Below are 13,069 nucleotides of genomic sequence, written 5' to 3'. Positions count from 1 at the left end.
TATTTCCTTAGTCATGTCATTTTGAATTCACCATTCTACACAGATCTTTAATATTATGTAGAAATCAAGCACTTAAGTTGTCAAACTGCCCTCTTTAATGCCTTATTCCAAAGTGATGCAAGATAGAGCGACCATCTTTCTAAAACGCCTTTTCTCAAGGATACTACTGGATACCTCCCAACTGTCCCAATCTCTCTCGGACAGTTATAATTAGAGATGAGCGGGTTCGGTTTCTCTGAATCCGAACCCGCACGAACTTCATGTTTTTTTCACGGGTCCGAGCAGACTCGGATCCTCCCGCCTTGCTCGGTTAACCCGAGCGCGCCCGAACGTCATCATGACGCTGTCGGATTCTCGCGAGACTCGGATTCTATATAAGGAGCCGCGCGTCGCCGCCATTTTCACACGTGCATTGAGATTGATAGGGAGAGGACGTGGCTGGCGTCCTCTCCATTAGAAATTAGATTAGAAGAGAGAGAGAGATTGTGCAGAGTCAGACAGAGTTTACCACAGTGACCAGTGCAGTTGTTGTTAGTTAACTTTTATTTATTTTAATATAATATATCCGTTCTCTGCTATATCCGTTCTCTGCCTGAAAAAAAACGATACACAGCAGCAGCCAGTCACACAGTGTGACTCAGTCTGTGTGCACTCAGCTCAGCCCAGTGTGCTGCACATCAATGTATAAAAGGCAAAGCTTATAATAATTGTGGGGGAGACTGGGGAGCACTGCAGGTTGTTATAGCAGGAGCCCCCAGGAGTACATAATATTATATTAATTTAAAATTAAACAGTGCACACTTTTGCTGCAGGAGTGCCACTGCCAGTGTGACTAGTGGTGACCAGTGCCTGACCACCAGTATAGTAGTATATTGTTGTATGTATTGTATACTATCTCTTTATCAACCAGTCTATATTAGCAGCAGACACAGTACAGTGCGGTAGTTCACGGCTGTGGCTACCTCTGTGTCGGCAGTCGGAACTCGGCAGGCAGTCCGTCCATCCATAATTGTATTACAATATATACCACCTAACCGTGGTATTTTTTTTTCTTTCTTTATACCGTCGTCATAGTGTCATACTAGTTGTTACGAGTATACTACTATCTCTTTATCAACCAGTGTACAGTGCGGTAGTTCACGGCTGTGGCTACCTCTGTGTCGGCAGTCGGCAGGCAGTCCGTCCATCCATAATTGTATTATTATTATAATATATACCACCTAACCGTGGTTTTTTTTTCATTCTTTATACCGTCGTCATAGTGTCATACTAGTTGTTACGAGTATACTACTATCTCTTTATCAACCAGTGTACAGTGCGGTAGTTCACGGCTGTGGCTACCTCTGTGTCGGCAGTCGGCAGGCAGTCCGTCCATCCATAATTGTATTATTATTATAATATATACCACCTAACCGTGGTTTTTTTTTCATTCTTTATACCGTCGTCATAGTGTCATACTAGTTGTTACGAGTATACTACTATCTCTTTATCAACCAGTGTACAGTGCGGTAGTTCACGGCTGTGGCTACCTCTGTGTCGGCAGTCGGCAGGCAGTCCGTCCATCCATAATTGTATTATTATTATAATATATACCACCTAACCGTGGTTTTTTTTTCATTCTTTATACCGTCGTCATAGTGTCATACTAGTTGTTACGAGTATACTACTGTCTCTTTATCAACCAGTGTACAGTGCGGTAGTTCACGGCTGTGGCTACCTCTGTGTCGGCAGTCGGCAGGCAGTCCGTCCATCCGTAATTGTATTATTATTATAATATATACCACCTAACCGTGGTTTTTTTTTCATTCTTTATACCGTCGTCATAGTGTCATACTAGTTGTTACGAGTATACTACTATCTCTTTATCAACCAGTGTACAGTGCGGTAGTTCACGGCTGTGGCTACCTCTGTGTCGGCAGTCGGCAGGCAGTCCGTCCATCCATAATTGTATTATTATTATAATATATACCACCTAACTGTGGTATTTTTTTTTCTTTCTTTATACCGTCGTCATAGTGTCATACTAGTTGTTACGAGTATACTACTATCTCTTTATCAACCAGTGTACAGTGCGGTAGTTCACGGCTGTGGCTACCTCTGTGTCGGCAGTCGGCAGGCAGTCCGTCCATCCATAATTGTATTATTATTATAATATATACCACCTAACCGTGGTTTTTTTTTCATTCTTTATACCGTCGTCATAGTGTCATACTAGTTGTTACGAGTATACTACTATCTCTTTATCAACCAGTGTACAGTGCGGTAGTTCACGGCTGTGGCTACCTCTGTGTCGGCAGTCGGCAGGCAGTCCGTCCATCCATAATTGTATTATTATTATAATATATACCACCTAACCGTGTTTTTTTTTTCATTCTTTATACCGTCGTCATAGTGTCATACTAGTTGTTACGAGTATACTACTATCTCTTTATCAACCAGTGTACAGTGCGGTAGTTCACGGCTGTGGCTACCTCTGTGTCGGCAGTCGGCAGGCAGTCCGTCCATCCATAATTGTATTATTATTATAATATATACCACCCAACCGTGGTTTTTTTATACCACCTAACCGTGGCAGTCCGTCCATAATTGTATACTAGTATCCAATCCATCCATCTCCATTGTTTACCTGAGGTGCCTTTTAGTTCTGCCTATAAAATATGGAGAACAAAAAAGTTGAGGTTCCAAAATTAGGGAAAGATCAAGATCCACTTCCACCTCGTGCTGAAGCTGCTGCCACTAGTCATGGCCGAGACGATGAAATGCCAGCAACGTCGTCTGCCAAGGCCGATGCCCAATGTCATAGTACAGAGCATGTCAAATCCAAAACACCAAATATCAGAAAAAAAAGGACTCCAAAACCTAAAATAAAATTGTCGTCGGAGAAGCGTAAACTTGCCAATATGCCATTTACCACACGGAGTGGCAAGGAACGGCTGAGGCCCTGGCCTATGTTCATGGCTAGTGGTTCAGCTTCACATGAGGATGGAAGCACTCAGCCTCTCGCTAGAAAACTGAAAAGACTCAAGCTGGCAAAAGCACCGCAAAGAACTGTGCGTTCTTTGAAATCCCAAATCCACAAGGAGAGTCCAATTGTGTCGTTTGCGATGCCTGACCTTCCCAACACTGGACGTGAAGAGCATGCGCCTTCCACTATTTGCATGCCCCCTGCAAGTGCTGGAAGGAGCACCCGCAGTCCAGTTCCTGATAGTCAGATTGAAGATGTCAGTGTTGAAGTACACCAGGATGAGGAGGATATGGGTGTTGCTGGCGCTGGGGAGGAAATTGACCAGGAGGATTCTGATGGTGAGGTGGTTTGTTTAAGTCAGGCACCCGGGGAGACACCTGTTGTCCGTGGGAGGAATATGGCCGTTGACATGCCAGGTGAAAATACCAAAAAAATCAGCTCTTCGGTGTGGAGGTATTTCACCAGAAATGCGGACAACAGGTGTCAAGCCGTGTGTTCCCTTTGTCAAGCTGTAATAAGTAGGGGTAAGGACGTTAACCACCTCGGAACATCCTCCCTTATACGTCACCTGCAGCGCATTCATAATAAGTCAGTGACAAGTTCAAAAACTTTGGGTGACAGCGGAAGCAGTCCACTGACCAGTAAATCCCTTCCTCTTGTAACCAAGCTCACGCAAACCACCCCACCAACTCCCTCAGTGTCAATTTCCTCCTTCCCCAGGAATGCCAATAGTCCTGCAGGCCATGTCACTGGCAAGTCTGACGAGTCCTCTCCTGCCTGGGATTCCTCCGATGCATCCTTGCGTGTAACGCCTACTGCTGCTGGCGCTGCTGTTGTTGCCGCTGGGAGTCGATGGTCATCCCAGAGGGGAAGTCGTAAGCCCACTTGTACTACTTCCAGTAAGCAATTGACTGTTCAACAGTCCTTTGCGAGGAAGATGAAATATCACAGCAGTCATCCTACTGCAAAGCGGATAACTGAGTCCTTGACAACTATGTTGGTGTTAGACGTGCGTCCGGTATCCGCCGTTAGTTCACAGGGAACTAGACAATTTATTGAGGCAGTGTGCCCCCGTTACCAAATACCATCTAGGTTCCACTTCTCTAGGCAGGCGATACCGAGAATGTACACGGACGTCAGAAAAAGACTCACCAGTGTCCTAAAAAATGCAGTTGTACCCAATGTCCACTTAACCACGGACATGTGGACAAGTGGAGCAGGGCAGGGTCAGGACTATATGACTGTGACAGCCCACTGGGTAGATGTATGGACTCCCGCCGCAAGAACAGCAGCGGCGGCACCAGTAGCAGCATCTCGCAAACGCCAACTCTTTCCTAGGCAGGCTACGCTTTGTATCACCGCTTTCCAGAATACGCACACAGCTGAAAACCTCTTACGGCAACTGAGGAAGATCATCGCGGAATGGCTTACCCCAATTGGACTCTCCTGTGGATTTGTGGCATCGGACAACGCCAGCAATATTGTGTGTGCATTAAATATGGGCAAATTCCAGCACGTCCCATGTTTTGCACATACCTTGAATTTGGTGGTGCAGAATTTTTTAAAAAACGACAGGGGCGTGCAAGAGATGCTGTCGGTGGCCAGAAAAATTGCGGGACACTTTCGGCGTACAGGCACCACGTACAGAAGACTGGAGCACCACCAAAAACTACTGAACCTGCCCTGCCATCATCTGAAGCAAGAAGTGGTAACGAGGTGGAATTCAACCCTCTATATGCTTCAGAGGTTGGAGGAGCAGCAAAAGGCCATTCAAGCCTATACAATTGAGCACGATATAGGAGATGGAATGCACCTGTCTCAAGTGCAGTGGAGAATGATTTCAACGTTGTGCAAGGTTCTGATGCCCTTTGAACTTGCCACACGTGAAGTCAGTTCAGACACTGCCAGCCTGAGTCAGGTCATTCCCCTCATCAGGCTTTTGCAGAAGAAGCTGGAGGCATTGAAGAAGGAGCTAACACGGAGCGATTCCGCTAGGCATGTGGGACTTGTGGATGCAGCCCTTAATTCGCTTAACAAGGATTCACGGGTGGTCAATCTGTTGAAATCAGAGCACTACATTTTGGCCACCGTGCTCGATCCTAGATTTAAAGCCTACCTTGGATCTCTCTTTCCGGCAGACACAGGTCTGCTGGGGTTGAAAGACCTGCTGGTGACAAAATTGTCAAGTTAAGCGGAACGCGACCTGTCAACATCTCCTCCTTCACATTCTCCCGCAACTGGGGGTGCGAGGAAAAGGCTCAGAATTCCGAGCCCACCCGCTGGCGGTGATGCAGGGCAGTCTGGAGCGACTGCTGATGCTGACATCTGGTCCGGACTGAAGGACCTGACAACGATTACGGACATGTCGTCTACTGTCACTGCATATGATTCTCTCAACATTGATAGAATGGTGGAGGATTATATGAGTGACCGCATCCAAGTAGGCACGTCACACAGTCCGTACTTATACTGGCAGGAAAAAGAGGCAATTTGGAGGCCCTTGCACAAACTGGCTTTATTCTACCTAAGTTGCCCTCCCACAAGTGTGTACTCCGAAAGAGTGTTTAGTGCCGCCGCTCACCTTGTCAGCAATCGGCGTACGAGGTTACATCCAGAAAATGTGGAGAAGATGATGTTCATTAAAATGAATTATAATCAATTCCTCCGCGGAGACATTGACCAGCAGCAATTGCCTCCACAAAGTACACAGGGAGCTGAGATGGTGGATTCCAGTGGGGACGAATTGATAATCTGTGAGGAGGGGGATGTACACGGTGATATATCGGAGGGTGAAGATGAGGTGGACATCTTGCCTCTGTAGAGCCAGTTTGTGCAAGGAGAGATTAATTGCTTCTTTTTTGGGGGGGGTCCAAACCAACCCGTCATATCAGTCACAGTCGTGTGGCAGACCCTGTCACTGAAATGATGGGTTGGTTAAAGTGTGCATGTCCTGTTTTGTTTATACAACATAAGGGTGGGTGGGAGGGCCCAAGGATAATTCCATCTTGCACCTCTTTTTTCTTTTCTTTTTCTTTGCATCATGTGCTGATTGGGGAGGGTTTTTTGGAAGGGACATCCTGCGTGACACTGCAGTGCCACTCCTAGATGGGCCCGGTGTTTGTGTCGGCCACTAGGGTCGCTAATCTTACTCACACAGCTACCTCATTGCGCCTCTTTTTTTCTTTGCGTCATGTGCTGTTTGGGGAGGGTTTTTTGGAAGGGACATCCTGCGTGACACTGCAGTGCCACTCCTAGATGTGCCCGGTGTTTGTGTCGGCCACTAGGGTCGCTAATCTTACTCACACAGTCAGCTACCTCATTGCGCCTCTTTTTTTCTTTGCGTCATGTGCTGTTTGGGGAGGGTTTTTTGGAAGGGACATCCTGCGTGACACTGCAGTGCCACTCCTAGATGGGCCCGGTGTTTGTGTCGGCCACTAGGGTCGCTTATCTTACTCACACAGCGACCTCGGTGCAAATTTTAGGACTAAAAATAATATTGTGAGGTGTGATGTGTTCAGAATAGGCTGAAAATGAGTGTAAATTATGTTTTTTGAGGTTAATAATACTTTGGGATCAAAATTACCCCCAAATTCTATGATTTAAGCTGTTTTTTAGGGTTTTTTGAAAAAAACACCCGAATCCAAAACACACCCGAATCCGACAAAAAAAATTCGGTGAGGTTTTGCCAAAACGCGGTCGAACCCAAAACACGGCCGCGGAACCGAACCCAAAACCAAAACCCGAAAAATTTCCGGCGCTCATCTCTAGTTATAATTTGAAAAAAGTTCTTAGGCACATTAGCCCTAAATTCCAGAGGATATTCGCTCTGCCACATGCAACGAAGACAGATGCCTCCCATTGCCTGTGGCAATAAAATTGTGTGTCTGCAGGTGGGCAGGGTGGTCTAGCACTTCAGATGTTGTCAACCATGCCCCCTGGGGCAGTGATGACACAGGGGCAGATTTATTAAGCCTGGTGAAGTGATAAACTGGAAGGTGATAACGCACCAGCCAGTCAGCTCCTGTCATTTTTCAAACCCAGCCTGTAACATAGAAGGTAAGAGCTGATTGGCTGGTGCGTTATCACCTTCCACTTTATTACTTCACCAGGCGTAATAAATCTGCCCCACATTTCTATGTCTACTGCACCACATACCTTCCCCAGTCTGCTGCTTCCACGCTCCTGTGTCCCAGTTCCGGGATACGAAATGTTGGGGTATAAGGATTACTTCTAATCGTTTTTGTTTTTTTACTTCCGTCATTTCTGAATTAACCTTTAGAAAAGGCATGTCAAACTCGTTGCCCTCCAGCTGTTGTGAAACTACAAGTCCCAGCATGCTTTGCCAGCATACCTTCCACAGATCAGTTGGTAAAGCATGCTGGAACCTGTAGTTTCACAACAGCTGCATGACCATGAGTTTGACATGCCTGCTAGAATGTAAGCTCTCACGAGCAGGGCCCTCATGTGTTTTTACGTCTCTTACTTAACCTATCTTCTTTTCAATATTCCCTTTGATGCCACCAAATTCTTTGGTTTTCTGCCTCCATGATCCTTATTTCAGTGCTGTTTACTGACGCAGCTGTTTATATGGTTCCGGTATGAATGGTCGACCATGTTATGGTCGACAGTCATTAGGTCGACCACTATTGGTCGACATTGACATGGTCGACACATGAAAATGGTCGACACATGAAAGGTCGACATATGAAAAGGTCGACATGATTTTTTTTACTTTTTTGGTGTCGTCTTTTGCGTAAAGTGACTGGGAACCCCAATTAGTGCACCGCTTCGCTCGCCATGCTTCGGGCATGGTGCCTTCGCTCCGCTACCGCTTCGCTCGGCACACTTTACCGTTACAATCGTAGTCCATGTGGATCGTAAAGTATGGAAAAGTTCCCCAAAAGAAAAAAAAGTTAAAAAACTCATGTCGACCTTTCATGTGTCGACCATTTTCATGTGTCGACCATGTGTCCATGTCGACCATGTCAATGTCGACCAATAGTGGCCGACCTAATGACTGTCGACCATAACATGGTCGACCATGTGAACGGATACCTGTTTATATACCAAGTACTTGTCCTATATTGTATTGAACTGTAGGTCACTGTCTTCACGGTTTGCTTATTTGTTTACTCTGTAATTGGGCGCTGTGGATCCCATGTGGCACCATATGAATAAATAAATGACAATAATAATCATAATAACAACAACAACAACCACCATTTAAATAAAAATCATGTAAATTAAGTGTTATGTTATAACAACTGTTCTAAATATTGGATTACCATTATTTTAGTTGTTAATTAATACAATGATAAAAAGTCATAGTTAGACTAGCAATACTTCACAAATCGGAGTAACGATTTCCCTGCCTCAACATGATCAAACGGAAATTTGATGGTTTATTAACATTGCATTCCCAATATAAAATACTAATTGAAATAATGAAACCAAAGTAGGCAACAAAACAAATGGAGACTAACTGCCAGCAAGCCATGAATAACATACAAGTATACTTTGTAGTATATTAATTTTAACCACAAACGTTTTAGCAGTTAATGATATCTGGATTCACTTTAAATGAGGAGACTTTGAAGTGGTTGACTGTGTTATGCAGATACACCGCAGCTATGCAGGACGTGTTTGAACATGATGGTATGCGATTATTCACCGCCTGCTGATAAACAGGGTCCTGTAATATGTGACAGTATACACTGGAAGGCAAATTTCAGGCTCACACCGCAGAAGGAAACTGGAGACCTTGATGAATGTAATGTAACAAACTATGCCCCATATTACTTACCAAACAGATCAGTATAATCCACAGCATCTTAAACCAATATAGTCCTTTCTTCTGTGGTACTGTATAGTCCATCTTTCTAATGACCGCACAATTCTTCAACACCTGGACGGAAATACAGAAATTTATAGTACATTTAGAATTATTACAGTTTTATAAATAATATATTATTTACCACCAACTATAATGTTCAGTAGGATTAAACAGCATGGTGCACATGGACATTGATCAGAGCATGTTAAAACGTGATTAATGACAAACATGTTTCCAGTATTTAAGGCTTTACTCCACCTTAATCACAGCCTAACACTGACATATACTGTCGACATTTGACGAGATTCAAGTGTTGACATAACAAGCATGTTGACATTCTAATGTCGCCATGATGGCTGTGTACTTAACTCCCTTAAATATCTTGCTTTACAGCAACGTATTACAAAAATAAACACTTAAAAAAAAGATTATGCTGGAAACTGGAATGCACGGAGTAACCCATACAAGACTGGTGACACCACTAGGGTTCCTTCCGCAGACTTCTCTGGCCCCAGTGTAGCCTGGCCCAACCTCAGGAACCACTGTCGATTGCACCATCATGGTCGTGGAATGAAAGCCATCTTACATACTAATATGTAACCTGATACACATGGAGCCTTTTAACCTTCAAATGGGTCAATCAATACCCTTATGGGTATATGTACTAAAGGTTGATTTTGATTAAAATCAGTGTATTTCTTCCAGGGCTAAAACACACATGTATTAATATTTAAAAAATAATATCAGTCCCTGGAACCCAACATCGATTGAAATCGATTTGCATCGATTTTAAATTGATCAGAAATGGCCTTTAGTAAATACTGTATGTCCCTTAATCTCAGAAATAAATTAGAACAACATACTTAATCAAAGAAAGAGACACCTATCTGTTTTAACACATCAGCAGGCAATTTAAACAAGCGTTACAAGCTATAACAAATAAAGGGCAGAACCCAATTACCCGTGATGAATTAGCAGCACCAGTATGTGTGGCTCTATGCCGCATTTACATTACTGACAACTTTGCCGATTTTTGTTTGTAGACCCATAGGGCTGTGATGAAAAATGTATGAGTCCGGCACCAGAAGGGGGTGAGAAAGGGGCGAATTACACGACGCTGCAACGGCAATGCACCCCCAGGAAGCTGTTTATGGGGAATAAGATTCCCCCCAAAATCTGCCGATAAAGCAGGTAGGAGCTTAGGGCCGCAAGTGACGGCACGGAGGACTGTCTGGTGTCCATCACCGTGTCACGAAAAACTCCTCTTCTAAAGCTTGAAACAATATTCAATGTACATTGAAGAAATACCTAACTGGCCGCACAGCTTTATGTAGCTGATCAACCTGCACCGGGGTGAAGGGTGAAGGGAGATGGATACAGAAGAGCGACGTGAAAGATAAACTCGCTGATAAGATTTCATAGCGTGTTACTATGCGGGCTCAGATCACACAGAGCAGTAGCGATGTTTAAAAACTGCATCTATCGCTTCAGTGATTGAGATGAACATGATAAAAGCACATGTAGGATTTGCTAAAGTTGATCTAGGTTACAGGAGAACGTCAGTGAAAATAACTAGGACAATAGGAGCCCTTCACGCTTCACCTCTTGGTACAGATGGAGGCTCGCTCATCTAGGCTTCTCTGCTGCGCCTAGGTGCACCAAGGCTTATTAGCATAAGCCTTTCATCTATTGTTCTCAGCTGCAATACAATACAGAGAGAACAATACAGCAGGGGATTACGTCATTACAGCAGGGGATTAAATCCGATTGCCCTGGCTCAATTAATCCTATGAAAGGGATAGATGAGGAGGGCTCCATCTTTATACATATTTTCTTTAACCTTTTCCCTAGCAAAAGGACTATTCTGGGGACCACATTACAAGCATTGCTGATATGATGCCATTCATTTATTTATTTGAAATCCTACAGGCAGGACTGATGGCAAAGCAGGGGGCATGGAGAACTGTTCTTTCCGTGTGAAGTCAACTTATGCTGCATTCAGATCGCAAATGCCGGATCCTACCCGGTAAGAGAAACGTGTACTTACCGGGTGGGATCCGGCATTTGCGCTCCGTTGCTGGCTTTCCGACCCGGCAATATATACCGGGTCGGTTGCCATAGCAGCGGAGGGTGCAGCAGCAGCAGGGGCGAGGGTGGAGGCGGCACTGGGAGATGAGCTCATCTCCTGCGCCGCCTCTGCCTATGCTGTGAATGGGAACCGTGTCGCATCGGAACGGCTCCCATTCACACTGCGCCTGACCTGGTAATCAACCCGGTAATAACCCTTCTTTTTTACCGGGTTGAATTACCGGGTCAGGCGACCCGCTAATTCTGAAAAGGAGCTTTCACATCGCACACTGACCCGTTTCGACACGGCAATATGCCGCTACCGGGTTTTTAGTGCGATGTGAAAGGGGTGTAAGGGGCTGGTGCATAAATGCAAAAAAAAACAACAACAACCCAAAACTTAACAGTCGTATATACCACAGTGTTTTAGATGGACACTACGGCCAAGAGAAAATGTTCTAGGACAGTGGTTCCTAAACTTTTTTGAATATCGGAGCCCTAGCAGATCAGAATTTTTTTCACGGCATCCCTAAGCCAAAAGTTTCTTATTTAGACATAAATATTAAATTACATAAATTGTGTTTATATGTATTCATTAGGTCAGTTATATGGTGAGGGACAAGATTTGCTTCTGTTTGTTCACATGATTGCCAGCCACCAGCACTGGATGTTAATGAATATGGACCTTATAAGCTATACAAAAATGGACTACAGTATAGATCAAAATGCTGTATAGTCATTGACATCCCAAATGGAGCCAGTCCACTCCAGAAGCTATTGATAATTATAAGCAATACCATATGTGAATCGACCGCGAACACGGGGCCTAATTCAGACCTGATTGCAGGAGCAACATTTTTCTCTAATGGGCAGAACCATGTGCATTGAGGGGGGGGGGGGGGGGGGGGGCAGATATAACATGTGCAGAGAGCGATAGATTTGGGTGGGGTGTGTTCAAACTGAAATCTAAATTGCAGTGTAAAAATAAATCAGCCAGTATTTACCCTGCCCAGAAACAAAATAACCCACCCAAATCTAACTCTCTCTGCACATGTTATATCTGCCCCACCTGCACTGCACATGGTTTTTACCCATTAGTGAAAACTTTTGCTGCTGTGATCAGGTCTGAATTAGGCCCATAGATAGGACTTATTATTAACTTTATGACAACTTCAGAGTTCAGGCTTCCATTATATATGTTACTAAAAGCCCCATGCAGCCAGCACTTACATAGGCGTAGCCAGGGCCGTCTTTCCGTATGGGCTCAATGGGCTCTTGCCCAAGGGCCCCAGGAGTATAAGGGCCCTAGGCTGATAGCTGAGGGTCCCCTCTTTCCAGGGGTACCAGATTTTTTAAAATCGGCCATGGGGAACCGGAGATATCCGTACTCAAAGTAGTGGTCCCCATCCAAGCCTGTTAATTGCTCTTCCCAGCCAGATATCTCGGGTTCTGTCTGACTTAGAGTTTTCCTGAGGGTATAATCCAAAAGCTGCGACTCTCTCCTTTTGGTGGACACTGGCAGCTTGTCTCTACTATGCCCAGAACCAGAAATATCAGCCTTCAAGCAGCTGGTCCCTGCTTCAGCTCCACACGCCTAATATGCAGTTTTAGGTTTTCATTGGTGAATTGCTCTGGCACCTGAACTCTGAGCCCTAATTCCCCAGTACCTTGTGAAAAGTGGGACTCTCTAGTTTTTTATCCCGTTCAAAGCTAAGAAATATATTTTCAGGAACTTGAGATATCTGCAGTCAAGCAAGCTGCCCTCCCACCAGAAAATTATAAATATTAAGCCCACTCCACTATCCACCCTTCCCCTACGTATTAAACACCCCCTACCACCCTAAAAGTCATGTACCAGGGCTTCTTCATTCAGCCCAATGCCCCCTTCTACAGTTTAGCCCCATTTGTGCAGTAAAGGAGCAATTAGCAATAATGACTGCTCCAGGTCCTACATGCTTAGCGGAAGATAGAACACCCCCTACCACCCGCGGGACTTCAAAGCTGCCACTGATAGCACCCCCCACCCCTAACACTGGAGGATGGGTAGGGGGCCCAGTGCATTGCTGTGCCCAGGGGCCTACATTGCTGTTAAGACAGCCCTGGGCGTAGCAATAGCTTACCTATAAAAACCTATGAGCACGCTGTTGTGCTTGGCGAGTAAGAGTTTATGGTGCATTTAAATGTCCTCTGATAACATCTAGCAC

At 44.9% G+C, this 13,069-nt stretch overlaps 1 protein-coding gene across 1 annotated transcript in view; it reads right to left on the bottom strand.

The window, feature by feature from the left end:
* Window positions 1–13,069, bottom strand: part of TNFRSF19 (TNF receptor superfamily member 19) — a 141,971-nt gene that overhangs the window by 111,714 nt on the left and 17,188 nt on the right. The window contains exon 2 of the mRNA XM_063951676.1: window positions 8,769–8,870. Coding sequence (XP_063807746.1) covers window positions 8,769–8,840 — 72 coding nt within the window. The 5' untranslated portion in view covers window positions 8,841–8,870. The remainder of the gene's footprint in view (window positions 1–8,768; window positions 8,871–13,069) is intronic.

Source organism: Pseudophryne corroboree, chromosome 2 (genome assembly GCF_028390025.1).
Source record: "Pseudophryne corroboree isolate aPseCor3 chromosome 2, aPseCor3.hap2, whole genome shotgun sequence".
Classification (NCBI taxonomy): domain Eukaryota; kingdom Metazoa; phylum Chordata; class Amphibia; order Anura; family Myobatrachidae; genus Pseudophryne; species Pseudophryne corroboree.
Note: the sequence above shows the minus strand (reverse complement) of the source record. Positions and strands in the feature narration are given on the sequence as shown.